General features: G+C 62.5%; 1 protein-coding gene across 3 annotated transcripts in view; it reads left to right on the top strand.

Annotated features, from left to right (window-relative positions):
- The window catches only part of AGRN (agrin), a 38,877-nt gene that overhangs the window by 22,144 nt on the left and 4,223 nt on the right, over nucleotides 1-12,510 (top strand). For 2 of the 3 annotated variants that reach the window (XM_068986417.1, XM_068986418.1), the window contains 29 exons: nucleotides 2,073-2,288; nucleotides 2,507-2,731; nucleotides 2,820-3,044; nucleotides 3,230-3,436; nucleotides 4,502-4,720; nucleotides 4,795-4,989; nucleotides 5,081-5,281; nucleotides 5,364-5,512; nucleotides 5,599-5,704; nucleotides 6,404-6,520; nucleotides 6,607-6,771; nucleotides 6,927-7,070; nucleotides 7,177-7,301; nucleotides 7,377-7,482; nucleotides 7,575-7,907; nucleotides 7,987-8,124; nucleotides 8,580-8,707; nucleotides 8,844-8,958; nucleotides 9,037-9,156; nucleotides 9,348-9,695; nucleotides 9,812-10,004; nucleotides 10,113-10,328; nucleotides 10,791-11,020; nucleotides 11,109-11,243; nucleotides 11,341-11,437; nucleotides 11,540-11,704; nucleotides 11,819-11,930; nucleotides 12,137-12,148; nucleotides 12,373-12,489. In XM_068986417.1, the coding sequence (XP_068842518.1) occupies nucleotides 2,073-2,288; nucleotides 2,507-2,731; nucleotides 2,820-3,044; nucleotides 3,230-3,436; nucleotides 4,502-4,720; nucleotides 4,795-4,989; nucleotides 5,081-5,281; nucleotides 5,364-5,512; nucleotides 5,599-5,704; nucleotides 6,404-6,520; nucleotides 6,607-6,771; nucleotides 6,927-7,070; nucleotides 7,177-7,301; nucleotides 7,377-7,482; nucleotides 7,575-7,907; nucleotides 7,987-8,124; nucleotides 8,580-8,707; nucleotides 8,844-8,958; nucleotides 9,037-9,156; nucleotides 9,348-9,695; nucleotides 9,812-10,004; nucleotides 10,113-10,328; nucleotides 10,791-11,020; nucleotides 11,109-11,243; nucleotides 11,341-11,437; nucleotides 11,540-11,704; nucleotides 11,819-11,930; nucleotides 12,137-12,148; nucleotides 12,373-12,489 (4,859 nt within the window). The remainder of the gene's footprint in view (nucleotides 1-2,072; nucleotides 2,289-2,506; nucleotides 2,732-2,819; nucleotides 3,045-3,229; nucleotides 3,437-4,501; nucleotides 4,721-4,794; nucleotides 4,990-5,080; nucleotides 5,282-5,363; nucleotides 5,513-5,598; nucleotides 5,705-6,403; nucleotides 6,521-6,606; nucleotides 6,772-6,926; nucleotides 7,071-7,176; nucleotides 7,302-7,376; nucleotides 7,483-7,574; nucleotides 7,908-7,986; nucleotides 8,125-8,579; nucleotides 8,708-8,843; nucleotides 8,959-9,036; nucleotides 9,157-9,347; nucleotides 9,696-9,811; nucleotides 10,005-10,112; nucleotides 10,329-10,790; nucleotides 11,021-11,108; nucleotides 11,244-11,340; nucleotides 11,438-11,539; nucleotides 11,705-11,818; nucleotides 11,931-12,136; nucleotides 12,149-12,372; nucleotides 12,490-12,510) is intronic. The other variant, XM_068986416.1, reaches the window with a different exon arrangement.

Here is a 12,510-nt window from a genome sequence, read left to right as displayed (position 1 = left end):
TGAGGTGACCAGGTCTTCAGCCATGGGGTCAGGACCTGGAGAAGACCTTGATCAGCAGGTCTAGTTGAAGCCAAATAAAGCAGCCAGGCAGCCAGAGGAAATGCCCATGGATTTGGCCTAGGGATCCCCAGGGCCTTGGGCAAGAGAGGGCTGAAGGTAAAAGGAAATGCTGAGGGGAGAGAGAAGGAGATGGTTGAGATGGAAAGTGAAAGGAGGGGTCAGAGTGGACACAGTAGTGTGCCTGGACAGAGGAGCGGCTGACGTGCTGGGAGCTCTTACAGCTGTGATCCTCGGGGGGTTGACCCACACACAGTGGCATCCTGGGCCTCTGTGAGCCTTTGCAGGTATTGGCCTATTTAGCCTCACAACAACCCGGGTGGGGGGGCGGGTAGGTTTATTGTCTCCATTCCTGGGAGGAGATCCTGAGGTTTGGCCAGGTGATAACTTGCCCGTAGTCACATGGCCAGTGAATCCTGGCTCCAGGATCCGATGAAGGATCTGGGTGGTTGCCCATATGAGGCAGAGTTAGGACAGGGGTGTTGCAGGGACTTCAGGCTGGGATATCCATGCTAACCCCACCCTTGCCTCCAGCCCCTGTTCATTCAGCCTGTGTCGGGTGGGGGCAGGGACTCCCAGACAAATACACAGGAGCCCAGGTGGGCTGTTGCTGTGGTGACAGCTCCAGCTTCCTATGTGGCTCCACCCTCCTTGGAATTGAGGGTACTTCCTCTTGCCCCGCTTCCTGAGCCCCCTGGGAAGTGACGAGGGGGTGCACCCCTGCTCTCCATAACTTGTTAATGATAACTGGACCCAATTAAACATTTATTATATCCAGACAGCTGCAACCAGTAATGGGCCTACCCTGCCTGCGGGGTGTCATCCTGGGCAGGGGTCCTGAGGATTTCACTGCCTTGACACTGCTCAGGAGGGATTGTCCTGATGGCTTTGTAGCTCAGTGAGAGGATGTGCACTGGCAACACTACAAAGTCAGGAATTAAAATGTTTTAAGAAGGGATTTCCAGGTGGTCCAGTAGTTGACTCTGAGCTCCCAAAGCAGGTGGCACGGGTTCGATCCCTGGTTAGGGAACTAAGATCCTGCATCCTGCATAGCCCCCCAAAAAGTGATAAAGTGTTTACAGAAGAGAAGGGGTCTGCAAAGCCTTGTGTAGGCTTGGGTCCCTGAGGAGGTCATGCTGAGTGTGATGTGGGGCAGCAGGACCTGAGTTGGGGGCTCAGGAGGACAGGTGGGGAAGGATGAGGTGGGTGAATACAACGGGCCCCAGGGAAAGATTGCAGCTAGGAGGCCTAGGAGGGTGGGCGGGCTAGGAGCCACAGCAGAGCATGCCCCTGGGGAATGCTGGCTGTGGGGCATGGAAGATGGGGAAGTGGGCAGAGAAGGGCTCAAGTGGGGACAGGCCTGAGGAGAGGGGAGGCCTCTAGAGAAGCAGGAGGAGGAAGGAGTGAGAAGAGTCAAGGAGCCCTGGAGCAGGCAAGGCACTGGGCCAGGGTGGAGCATGCGACCGACCTCAGATACTCCCACCCCCTGTCCTACAGCTGAGTGACATCAGGCCTGACCCTGAAAGGCAGGGGAGGTGGTCCCTGGGGAAGTGACAAGGGCCAGGTGTGGGGGTGGTCACTGGAGCAGTTCCCAGGGATGTGGTGGGGAGGGCCAGGCTCTGAGGAGTAGGTCACAGTTGGATGAGGGGCTTCCATTTTGATGAGAAGGCACTGATTCCCTGTGACAGAGTTGGCCTGGGGGCCGTCTGCTCTCTGTGTGGGGACTGGGTCAGGAGCAGATGCGATGCCCTTCCACAGTTGAGCAGAGAAGGCTCTGGTGGGAGAGCTCTGTGGGGCGGGGGAGGGGGAATTGTTGAGAGGGGGAGGCTTGAGGCCCTGGCTACGATGGGCACACCAGGGTTCCTGTGAGCACTAGCACGAACATGGGTGGGCACGCATATGCAAGGTCTGGGCAGGTGTGCAGACATTGGTCCGTGTGCGTGGTGACTGGAGGCCTGGAGATGGCAGAGGCCAGGCCCTGACCCACCCCGTTGCATCTTCCACCCCACACGCAGCGTGCCGAGGAATGCTGTGTGGCTTTGGCGCTGTCTGCGAGCCCAGCGCAGACGAGCCGGGCCGAGCCTCCTGCGTGTGCAAGAAGAGCGCCTGCCCCAGCGTGGTGGCGCCCGTGTGCGGCTCGGATGCCTCCACCTACAGCAACGAGTGCGAGCTGCAGCGGGCGCAGTGCAGCCAGCAGAGGCGCATCCGCCTGCTGCGCCGCGGGCCCTGCGGTGAGTGGGCGGGGGTGGGGGTGGTAGGGGGGGTGGGGGGCGGGGCCTGCGGTGAGGGGGGTTGCAAAGGGCTGGGCAGGGGCGGGGCCTGTGGGGATGGGGGTGCGGCCTGCGGTGAAGGGTTGCGAAAGGCTGGGCGGGGCCTGAGATGAGCGGGTATGCGGAGGGCCACTGGCCAATGTACGGAGGGCCGCTGGCCCACCTTGCTCTGCCCACAGGGACCCGGGACCCCTGCTCCAATGTCACCTGCAGCTTTGGCAGCACCTGTGTGCCCTCTGCGGATGGACTGACAGCTACGTGCTTGTGCCCTGCCACGTGCCTGGGGGCCCCAGAACGCCCTGTGTGCGGCAGCGACGGCAGTGACTACCCCAGTGAGTGCCAGCTCTTGCGCCAAGCCTGTGCCCACCAAGAGAACGTCTTCAAGAAGTTTGACGGTCCTTGCGGTGAGCTCTGCCCTGCGTGTGTAGCCCGACCTCCCTCAGTGTGTGCACACAACTGGCAGTGCCCTGACCTCCATCTTCCTGCCCCCAGACCCCTGCCAGGGCTCCCTCAGTGACCTGAGCCGTACCTGCCGTGTGAACCCGCGCACGCGGCGGCCGGAGATGCTCCTGCGACCAGAGAGCTGCCCTCCCCGTGGGACACCCGTGTGTGGGGACGACGGGGTTACTTACGATAATGACTGCGTCATGGGCCGAACAGGGGCTGCTCGAGGCCTCCTCCTGCAGAAAGTGCGCTCTGGCCAGTGCCAGCCTCAAGGTGGGCAGCTCCTGGGGGAGGGCCCCTTCCTGGGACTCTGCCTGACCCAGGGACCTACTCATCCCCACCTTCCCCTCTGGTCTCCTGGGTCCCCGGTCATCACCCCATGTGCCCATGGAGCCCCTACCCATCCCAAGGAGATCTGTTGTGGTTCTCTTACTCTTCTGATCTCCCTGGTCCCCCAGACCAGTGCCCGGAGCCGTGCAGATTCAATGCCGTCTGCCTGTCCCGCCGAGGCCGCCCCCGCTGTTCCTGTGACCGCGTCGTCTGTGACGGGGCCTACAGACCCGTGTGTGCCCATGACGGGCACACGTATGACAATGACTGCTGGCGCCAGCAGGCCGAGTGTCAGCAGCAGCGTAGCATCCCCATGAAGCACCAGGGCCTGTGTGGTGAGCATGCAGGCGGGCTCCGTGCCGGGAGCAGGCTGGTCCGGCGGTCCACGCTGCCTGTCATCACATGCCATCTCCATGCTGAATCATGCTCCTCCTGGGCTGGGGGCAAGAGCTGGTCACTATGAGGAGGGCTGGCAGGGCTTTTGTCTGTCGGTGGGCTCTGGGGGTGGAATCTGTCAGGAAGTTGGCTGCAGCGCCTGGGGGGATATTGGGTCCAAGGCTGGTGTCTGTGGGTGAGGTCCTGGGTACCTGCCTGGCAGCTCTCAGGTCTTCTGGGTCGCACGCTCTTGGGACACACAGCCACATTAGAAGCAGAGTCTCAGCGGCACTTCAGTGGGCCCGGAATGGGCAGAGACAGCATGTCCTGTGTGCACTGGGGCTCTGCCCACCTCTCACTCCGTCCCCGTCAGTTGGTCTGTCCATCTTTCTGGTCTTTCTTTCTGCGTCTGTATCCTCTCCTCTGCCCTCCCTTCCCTCTTGGCTCCACCTCTTGTGTCTTCCAGCCTGACCTGCTGGCAGGATGAGGTACCGCGCCTGCCGCCAGGAGCCCACAGCCCGAGGTCTGCCCCCCGCGCGGCAGGGGGGGGGTGGCTCGCTGCTGCCTGGCCTTGTGGTCCTCAGAGCAAGTGGACAGACACCTCCTCCCCCGTGTGGCCCTGGGTGTGGCTCTGGGTTGCAGACTCCTCCACCCACAGAGAGACTCCCCCCCCCCGCACATGCATGAGTCCCAGGGCTGTGTCAAGGGGTCAGTGGCCTAAGCAGGCGAGTAAACCTGACCCTCCCATACCCTTCTCAAGTCAGTCAAGAAACTCCTGTGCTAGAGGGCAGCCCCATCCCACACTCATACAGGGGCCCAGGGCCGTTTGGGTCTGTGTCCCTGTCCATGTCTCTCCTGTGTCTGTCCCTTTCTCTGCTGTGTCCTGTGCACCTGGTCCTTCTCCTGGTCCACTCTTCCTCCACCATCCCCACCCTGGGTGGGGGTCTGCTGCCTGGGGCTAGGGGCTTTGTGCATTGCCTAGGAGAGCAGGTGGAGACCTTGCTGAGTGCCCATGTTCTCCCCAGACCAGCCCCCATCCCCATGCCGTGGAGTGCAGTGTCCATTTGGGGCGACGTGTACTGTGAAGAATGGGGAAGCCGAGTGTGCATGTCACCAGGCGTGTTCAGGCGTCTATGACCCTGTGTGTGGCAGTGATGGCGTCACGTATGGTAGTGTGTGCGAACTGGAAGCTTCAGCCTGTGCCCTTGGGCGGGAGATCCGAGTGGCTCGCCGAGGACCCTGTGGTCAGTGGTGGATAAGTGGGCTTGGTTGTGGGGAGGCCATCCCTGTCACCATGGTGATGGAGTCTTCTCCCCAGACCGCTGTGGGCAGTGCCGCTTTGGAGCCCTGTGTGAAGCTGAGACTGGGCGCTGTGTGTGCCCCTCCGAATGTGTGGCCTCAGCCCAGCCTGTGTGTGGCTCTGACGGGCGCACATATGCCAGTGAATGTGAACTACACGTCCACGCCTGCACACATCAGATTAGTCTGCATGTGGCCTCAGCCGGTCCCTGCCGTGAGTGAAGCTGGGTACACCTGGTGGGTTGTGGTCCTGAGCGTCCTTCAACTGATATCCACTGACCCCCTTCTGGCTCCGCCTTCTCTAGAGACCTGTGGAGACACAGTGTGTGCCTTTGGGGCTGTGTGCTCAGCGGGGCAGTGCGTGTGTCCCCGGTGTGAGCGCCCTCCACCCGGCCCTGTGTGTGGCAGTGATGGCGTGACCTACGGCAGTTCATGTGAGCTCCGTGAGGCTGCCTGTCAGCAGCAGACACAGATCGAGGAAGCCCGGGTGGGGCCGTGTGAGCAAGGTACGCTGGTGGGCAGCTGAGGTGGGCTGGTGTGTGCCAGCCTAGGCAAGGACCCCAAGGTGACCTGGCCTCCTCCCCATAGCTGAGTGTGGCTCCGGAGGCTCGGGTTCGGGAGAGGACGGCGAGTGTGAGCCTGAACTGTGCCGGCAGCGAGGTGGCATCTGGGATGAGGACTCGGAGGATGGGCCATGCGTCTGCGGCTTCAGCTGCCAGGGCGTCCTGAGGAGCCCGGTGAGCATCCCCCGCAACCCGGCTCTGATTGGGCAGTGAGGCAGGGGCCATGGCCGCCCACACCTGCCCTGATGCCCTTCCTTCAGGTGTGTGGCTCGGATGGAGTCACCTACCGCACCGAATGTGAGCTGAAGAAGGCCAGGTGTGAATCACAGCCAGAGCTGTATGTCGTGGCCCAGGGAGCCTGCCGTGGTGAGTGAGTTTGTGGGCGTGTTTGGCTGCATGTGGGCCATGTGTGCATGCTTAAAGGTACATGTGCCCATGATATGAGGGAAGTGGGAGTCTGTATTGTTTGAAGTTGCTGTGTGTGTGCTGGGGTGGGTGTGTGTGAACATGTGTGTTGTGTTTGAAGTGTACAGTTTTGGTGCATATCTGTATTCATGCAACTGTGGTGTGTGGATGTGTGTGCCTGCTGCTCAGCAGGTGTTTGCTGAGCACCTACTGTGTGCGAGGGCAGCAGTGAACCAGTGAAGCGCACCCATTAGGCTCTTTCTCTCGTGGGAGGAGACCGATGGTGACCAGCAGTCATGTCTTTGTGCATGCACAAGTGCTCCTGTGTGTGTCTGTGTGCAGGGGATGTGCTGGGTGTGTGTCCTGCCACCTTGCAAAGGCTCACTAATCTGAGTGTGGCTCTGGTTGTACACGTGTACACAGGGCTTCACATCCAGAATCTGTGGTGTCATGTATTGCTGGTCCTTTGCGTATAGATATTCTCTTTCTTGTGTTGTATGAGGTTCTCACCTGTGACCCGAGGTGCAGTCCAGAGGCCCCAGTGGGAATTGGCATCAGGAGGGCTGAGTGGTGATGGCTGGGGAAGTTGAGGCAGAGTGGTCACACCCAGGTTGGGCATCCAGTCCTGCCTAGCACCTAAACCCCCGCCCCTCCCTGCAGGCCCCACTTTGGCCCCATTGCCACCTGCGATTCCCCTGCACTGTGCTCAGACCCCCTACGGTTGCTGCCAGGACAACATCACTGTTGCCCAGGGTGTGGGCCTGGCTGGCTGCCCCAGTGAGTACCCGAGCTCAGCCCTGACCCACAGCCACGCAGAGCCATGCGCCTGACTGCAGTGACGCTGTCTTGTCCTGGCCTTGCAGGCTCATGCCAGTGTAACCCACACGGCTCCTACGGCGGCACCTGTGACCCAGTCACAGGCCAGTGCTCCTGCCGCCCGGGTGTGGGGGGCCTCAAGTGTGACCGCTGTGAGCCTGGCTTCTGGAACTTCCGTGGTATCGTCACTGATGGCCGGAGCGGCTGTACCCGTGAGTGACAGGGCCCATGGTCAGTCCCTAGCTGAATGCTCCTGCCTGTCCACCCTGTCCCTGTGTCCCTTGTCCCACCTGGCAGGAGCTGGGTCAGGCTCCAGAGCCCATGGAGAAGCCAGCACAGACCTCAGCCTCCTTCCCCTGCCTCCCAGCCTGCAGCTGTGACCCCCGGGGCGCTGTGCGGGACGACTGTGAGCAGATGACTGGGCTATGCTCCTGTAAGCCTGGGGTGGCTGGGCCCAAGTGTGGGCAGTGTCCAGATGGCCGTGCTCTGGGCCCTGCTGGCTGTGAAACAGGTGAGGACCAGATCTGGCACTGCCCCAGGCCCCTCTGCGAGGGGGTAGATCTGTCATAGGGATGGGGCCTCCTGAGCCAGTGGACTCTCCTGTGTCTGTGCTCCAGACTCTTCGCCACCCACGACCTGTGCTGAGATGCTTTGTGAGTTTGGGGCATCCTGTGTGGAGGAGGCTGGCTCTGCCCACTGCGTGTGCCCAACACCCACCTGTCCAGCAGCTGATGCTACCAAGGTGAGGGATGGGGAATGTGGAGGGTGGCAGGAGTGGGGCGGGCCCTACCCTCTACATCTTTGCCCTGTGCCTCAGGTCTGTGGGTCAGATGGAGTCACTTATGGCAATGAGTGCCAGCTGAGGACTATCGCCTGCCGCCAGGGCTTGGAGATCTCTATCCAGAGCTTCGGCCCCTGCCAGGGTGAGGCTTTACCCACTGCCCTAGACTGACCAGGAAGGCCTGACTGTGCTCTGACCCTGGGCCCTGCCACCTGGGTTCTCCTCTCCTTGCAGAAGGCATCACTTCTGGTCTGCATCAGACATCTGCATCTGTGGCCCCCTTAGCACTTGACCTGAACAAGGCACCATTGCCGCCCCCCAGTGCCTTGCCCCTGGCTCCCAGCAGTACCCGCCACAGCCAGCCCACTGGTCAAGCCTCATCACAACCTTGGACCATGGCCAGCATCCCCAGGACCACCGCAAGGCCAGTGCTGACCATGCCTCCCATGGCCCCCTCCCCGGCAGCCAGCCTCGTCACCTCTGCCTTCGGCGAATCTGGCAGCGCTGATGGGAGCGGTGACGAGGAGCTGAGCGGTGACTTGGAGGCCAGTGGGACTGGCTCAGGAGGTGAGCATGGGCTCTGGGACCTGGGGGCAGGGCCCAGGAGGGCTGCACCTGCAGCTGGGCTCAGACTGTACCTCCCCAGGACTTGAGTCCCCGGAAAGAGACAGTGCTGGGACCCCTGGGCTACCCATGGAAAGGGCTTCTTGCTACAACTCACCTATGGGCTGCTGCTCAGATGGCAAGACACCCTCCCTGGACGCAGAGGGCTCTAACTGTCCTGGTGAGTAGGGGTCCAGGGGCTGGGGTGGAGCGTGAGGCGTGGCCTAGCCATGGCTAGAGACGCCATCTCTCCTCCCAGGCCACAGGCCTGCCCAGCAGGTAGGCACCCAGGGTTTGTGGTCTTCTGATTTTATTAATAGCACACATGTGCCAGTGGTCCTGGGGATTCAGCACAAGCACATATATGTGTATTCTCTGCCCCTGCACACGCATGGGTGCCCAGGACCCCATGGCTAACGTGTTTTTCCTGTTGCAAGCCAGCCTGGGGCACTGCTCCAAGGAGTCTGCCTGGTAACCGAAGCAGCTCTGCCCTGGGGTCCCCACTAACCTCATGACCATCTGACTAACCGCCACCTGCCCTGCACCCTGCGTGGCTTGCTGCTGGGGCCTATGTCCATGGCTGGTTCTGAAGCCAGGCAGGTGCCGGGCAGGACCTCACTGGCCCCTCCTCTGCAGCCACCAAGGCATTCCAGGGTGTGCTGGAGCTCGAGGGGGTCGAGGGGCAAGAACTGTTCTACACGCCGGAGATGGCGGACCCCAAGTCTGAGCTGTTTGGGGAGACTGCCAGGAGCATTGAGAGCGCAGTAAGTGTGGGGCTGGGGTTGCAGCCCTGCCAAGCCACCAGCCTTTCTCCAGGACTGACCAAGAGAAGCGCTGGGGGGTGGGCCTTAGCTCCAGCCCAGGCAGCCTCCCAGAGCCTAACTCACTCCCCACCGATAGCTGGATGACCTCTTCCGGAATTCAGACGTTAAGAAGGACTTCCGAAGTGTCCGCCTACGGGACTTGGGGCCAGGCAGCTCGGTCCGGGCCATTGTGGAAGTGCACTTTGACCCCAGTGAGCCCCCACCCTGGTCCCCCTGGGGGGTGGAGGGGCACCCTAGGCTCCACCATGCTCAGGGTTGCTCCTCCTCAGCCACAGCCTTCAGAGCGTCCGACGTGGGCCGGGCCCTGCTCCGGCAGCTCCAGGTGTCCAGGCGCAGATCCCTGGGCGTGAAGCGGCCTCTACAGGAACACGTGCGGTTCATGGACTTCGGTGAGTGCCTGGTCCAGCACTGCCATAGCTTGTTCCCTCCCTGTGCCCCACCTGCCCGCAGGGCCCCTGCTCCTTGTGGATCTTAATGGCGTTCCCTCCCCTCAGATTGTCCCCACCTTCCTGTCTCCCCCATCCCCGCACTGCCTTGGGGACCCTTCTCTTTCTGGGTCCTGATGGCATCCCCTCCCCAGACTGGTTTCCTGCATTCTTCACGGGAGCCACCCCAGCTGCAGCCACAGCCAGAGCCACCACGGTGGCCCGCCTGCCACCTTCAGCTGCAACCCCTCGGGCCCACTTTCCCAGTCACACAAGCCGGCCTGTCAGCAGGACCACACCTCCCCTGACCACGCGCCAGCCCCCCACCACTGCCCCTAGTCGTGTGCCTGGGCGCCGTCCCCTCCCCCCAGGCACCCAGCAGCCCCGAAGGCCCTGTGACTCCCAGCCCTGCCTCCATGGGGGGACCTGCCAGGACCAGGGCTCAGGTGCAGACTTCACCTGCAGCTGCCCAGCAGGCACGGAGGGTGCCGTCTGTGAGAAGGGTAAGGTCTTACATGCCAGAGAGGGACAGGGAGGCAGAGGGGGCCAGGGTGGGGTGAGGGGCGGGTTGGACTTTGTGGCCCCCATGCCCTTCGCTGCCCTTCCCTGTCTCCTGCAGCCCTGCACCCCTCCGTGCCAGCCTTCGGGGGCTACTCCTTCCTGGCCTTTCCCACCCTCCGTGCCTACCACACTCTGCGCCTGGCGCTCGAGTTCCGGGCGCTGGAGCCCCAGGGGCTGCTGCTCTACAACGGCAATGCCCGGGGCAAGGACTTCCTGGGACTGGCGCTGCTGGGAGGCCACGTGCAGTTCAGGTGGGTGGTGGGTGGTGGGGGTCAGGGATGGGGTTTAGGGACGGGGGACAGGGCCAGGCAGTGGTCCTGGCTCCGTTTGGCTGTCCTGAGTGCCTGCTCCTGCCCCAGGTTCGACACAGGCTCAGGGCCCGCGGTGCTGACGAGCTCCGTGCCCGTGCAGCCCGGCCAGTGGCATCGCCTGGAGCTGTCTCGGCACTGGCGCCAAGGTACTCTCTCCGTGGATGGTGAGACTCCTGTTCTGGGCCAGAGCCCCAGTGGCACTGATGGTCTCAACCTGGACACTGACCTTTTCGTGGGTGGCGTCCCTGAGGATCAGACTTCCACGTGAGCATGGCGGAGGGTGGGGTGGCCCCAATCAGAGACCCCCCAACCTTGGCTCTGATCCCCAACTCTTGAGGGTGGCATCCAGTAGGTCCAAGGTCCCTGTGGGATAACACAGGGGTGGAAGGATGGGCGTGGACAATCACTGTGACCCTGACCTCAGCCCCAACCCTTGACAGTGACCCTGATTCTGTCCTGATCCTGAGGACCCAGCTGCAGTGTGACCACCAAGGAGGGGCTGGGCTGGCCTTGATCTTTAGTCCCATCACTTGACTCTCAGCCCAGCCCCCTCCTGATTCTGTCCTGTTTGTGGGACTGCCCATCTTGTGAGCACCAGGGTAGGGGGTGGGGATGGGGAACAGCCCAGGCTCGTGGTCCCGACTGCATGAGGAACGCCAGTGTCACAGTTGGCCATGAGAGAGGATGCCTCTGGTCTCTGACCCCTGCCCCTCATCTTGGTGGCAGGGTGCTAGAGCGGACCTCTGTCAGCGTCGGTCTTAGGGGTTGTATCCGCTTGCTGGACGTCAACAATCAGCGGCTGGAGCTGAGCAGCTGGCCGGAATCTGCGACTCGAAGCTCCGGAGTGGGCGAGTGTGGGGACCACCCCTGTCTGCCTAGCCCCTGCCTCGGAGGGGCCCCGTGCCAGGCCCTGGAGGCAGGCAGGTTCCGCTGTCAGTGCCCACCCGGCCGCTTTGGTGAGGGCAAGACGGGGCTGGGTGTTGGGGGGCTGTGTGTCTGTCAGCAGGGCTCAGGTCTCCTGGAACCCATCCTGCCTCCACCCAGGCCCAACTTGTGCCGACGAGAAGGACCCTTGTCAGCCGAACCCCTGCCATGGAGCAGCCCCCTGCCGCGTGCTGCCCCAGGGAGAGGCCAAGTGCGAGTGCCCCCATGGCCGGGAGGGCAGCCTCTGCCAGACAGGTGGGGGCAGCGGTGCTCAGGGTGGGGAGGGTGGGAGGTGAGTGGGCTCCAGGAATCAAAGCCTAGAACCCTGTGTGACCCTCTCCTGTCCTCACAGTCTCAGAGCCGGAGGACAACCAGCCGTTCCTGGCTGATTTCAGCAGCTTCTCCTACCTGGAACTGAAAGGCCTGCACACCTTTGAGCGGGACCTGGGGTCAGTGGGCAGAGGGGTGGAAGAGGGGAAGCGCCCCCCACCCCACATCCAGCTGTGAAGTGAGGGGCATCAGGTCACCCGCCTGCCCTCCCGTGGCCCCAGGGAGAAGATGGCGCTGGAGGTGGTATTCCTGGCTCGGAGCCCCAGCGGCCTGCTCCTCTATAATGGACAGAAGACAGATGGCAAGGGTGACTTTGTGTCCCTGGCGCTGCACAATGGCCTCCTGGAGTTCCGCTACGACCTGGGCAAGGGGGCAGCAGTCATCAGGTGGGCGGGGGCACTGCAGTGGGCAGGACTGGGCCTGCTCTCAGTGTTCCTGGGGCCCCTGGCAGGTAGACTGTTAGAGCCCACCGTCTATTCACGACACCTGTTCTTCTCCAGGAGCAAGGAGCCGGTGGCCCTGGGTGCTTGGACCAGGGTCTCCCTGGAGCGAAATGGACGCAAAGGAGCCATGCGGGTTGGCGATGGGCCTCGCGTGCTGGGGGAGTCCCCGGTGAGTCAGTGTCTCCTGGGCCACCCCCCTGCTCCCCGCCTCCCTCCTCCTCCTGGGAGGCGTGCAGCCCCCGCCCCATGGCTGGCGCTCACTGGACTGTTTTTTCTCCCCTCTGTCCTGGGCCTCTGTCTGTGTCTCCTCTCTGCTCCCACTGCTCTCTGGCCCTTGCTCTGCAACCCCCACCCCGCTCGCTCTTCGGATGTCAGAAATCCCGCAAGGTACCGTCTCTTCTCATCCTGCTCATCCATCTTCTGCCACCTCCACCCCTAGAGTAGCTCCTTCCCCACTAAGCCTCCACATCGCGGCCACATCTGAGTGATTAACTGCCTCCACCATGCTGGAGGGCGCGGGGTGGGTCACCACAGGCGGGCGGGCCCTGGTGTGGGGCTCACATCCTGTTCCTGCTGGTGGGAACTGCCCCTTACCCTGCATCTCCCCACAGGTGCCACACACCGTTCTCAACCTAAAGGAGCCACTCTTTGTTGGGGGGGCCCCTGATTTCAGCAAGCTGGCCCGAGCAGCTGCCGTGTCCTCTGGCTTTGATGGAGCCATCCAGCTGGTATGTATGGTAGGGGTGGGA

Source organism: Capricornis sumatraensis, chromosome 14, assembly GCF_032405125.1.
Source record: "Capricornis sumatraensis isolate serow.1 chromosome 14, serow.2, whole genome shotgun sequence".
NCBI lineage: Eukaryota > Metazoa > Chordata > Mammalia > Artiodactyla > Bovidae > Capricornis > Capricornis sumatraensis.
The sequence above is the reverse complement of the archived record's forward strand: the minus strand, read 5'-3'. Positions and strand labels throughout refer to the sequence as shown.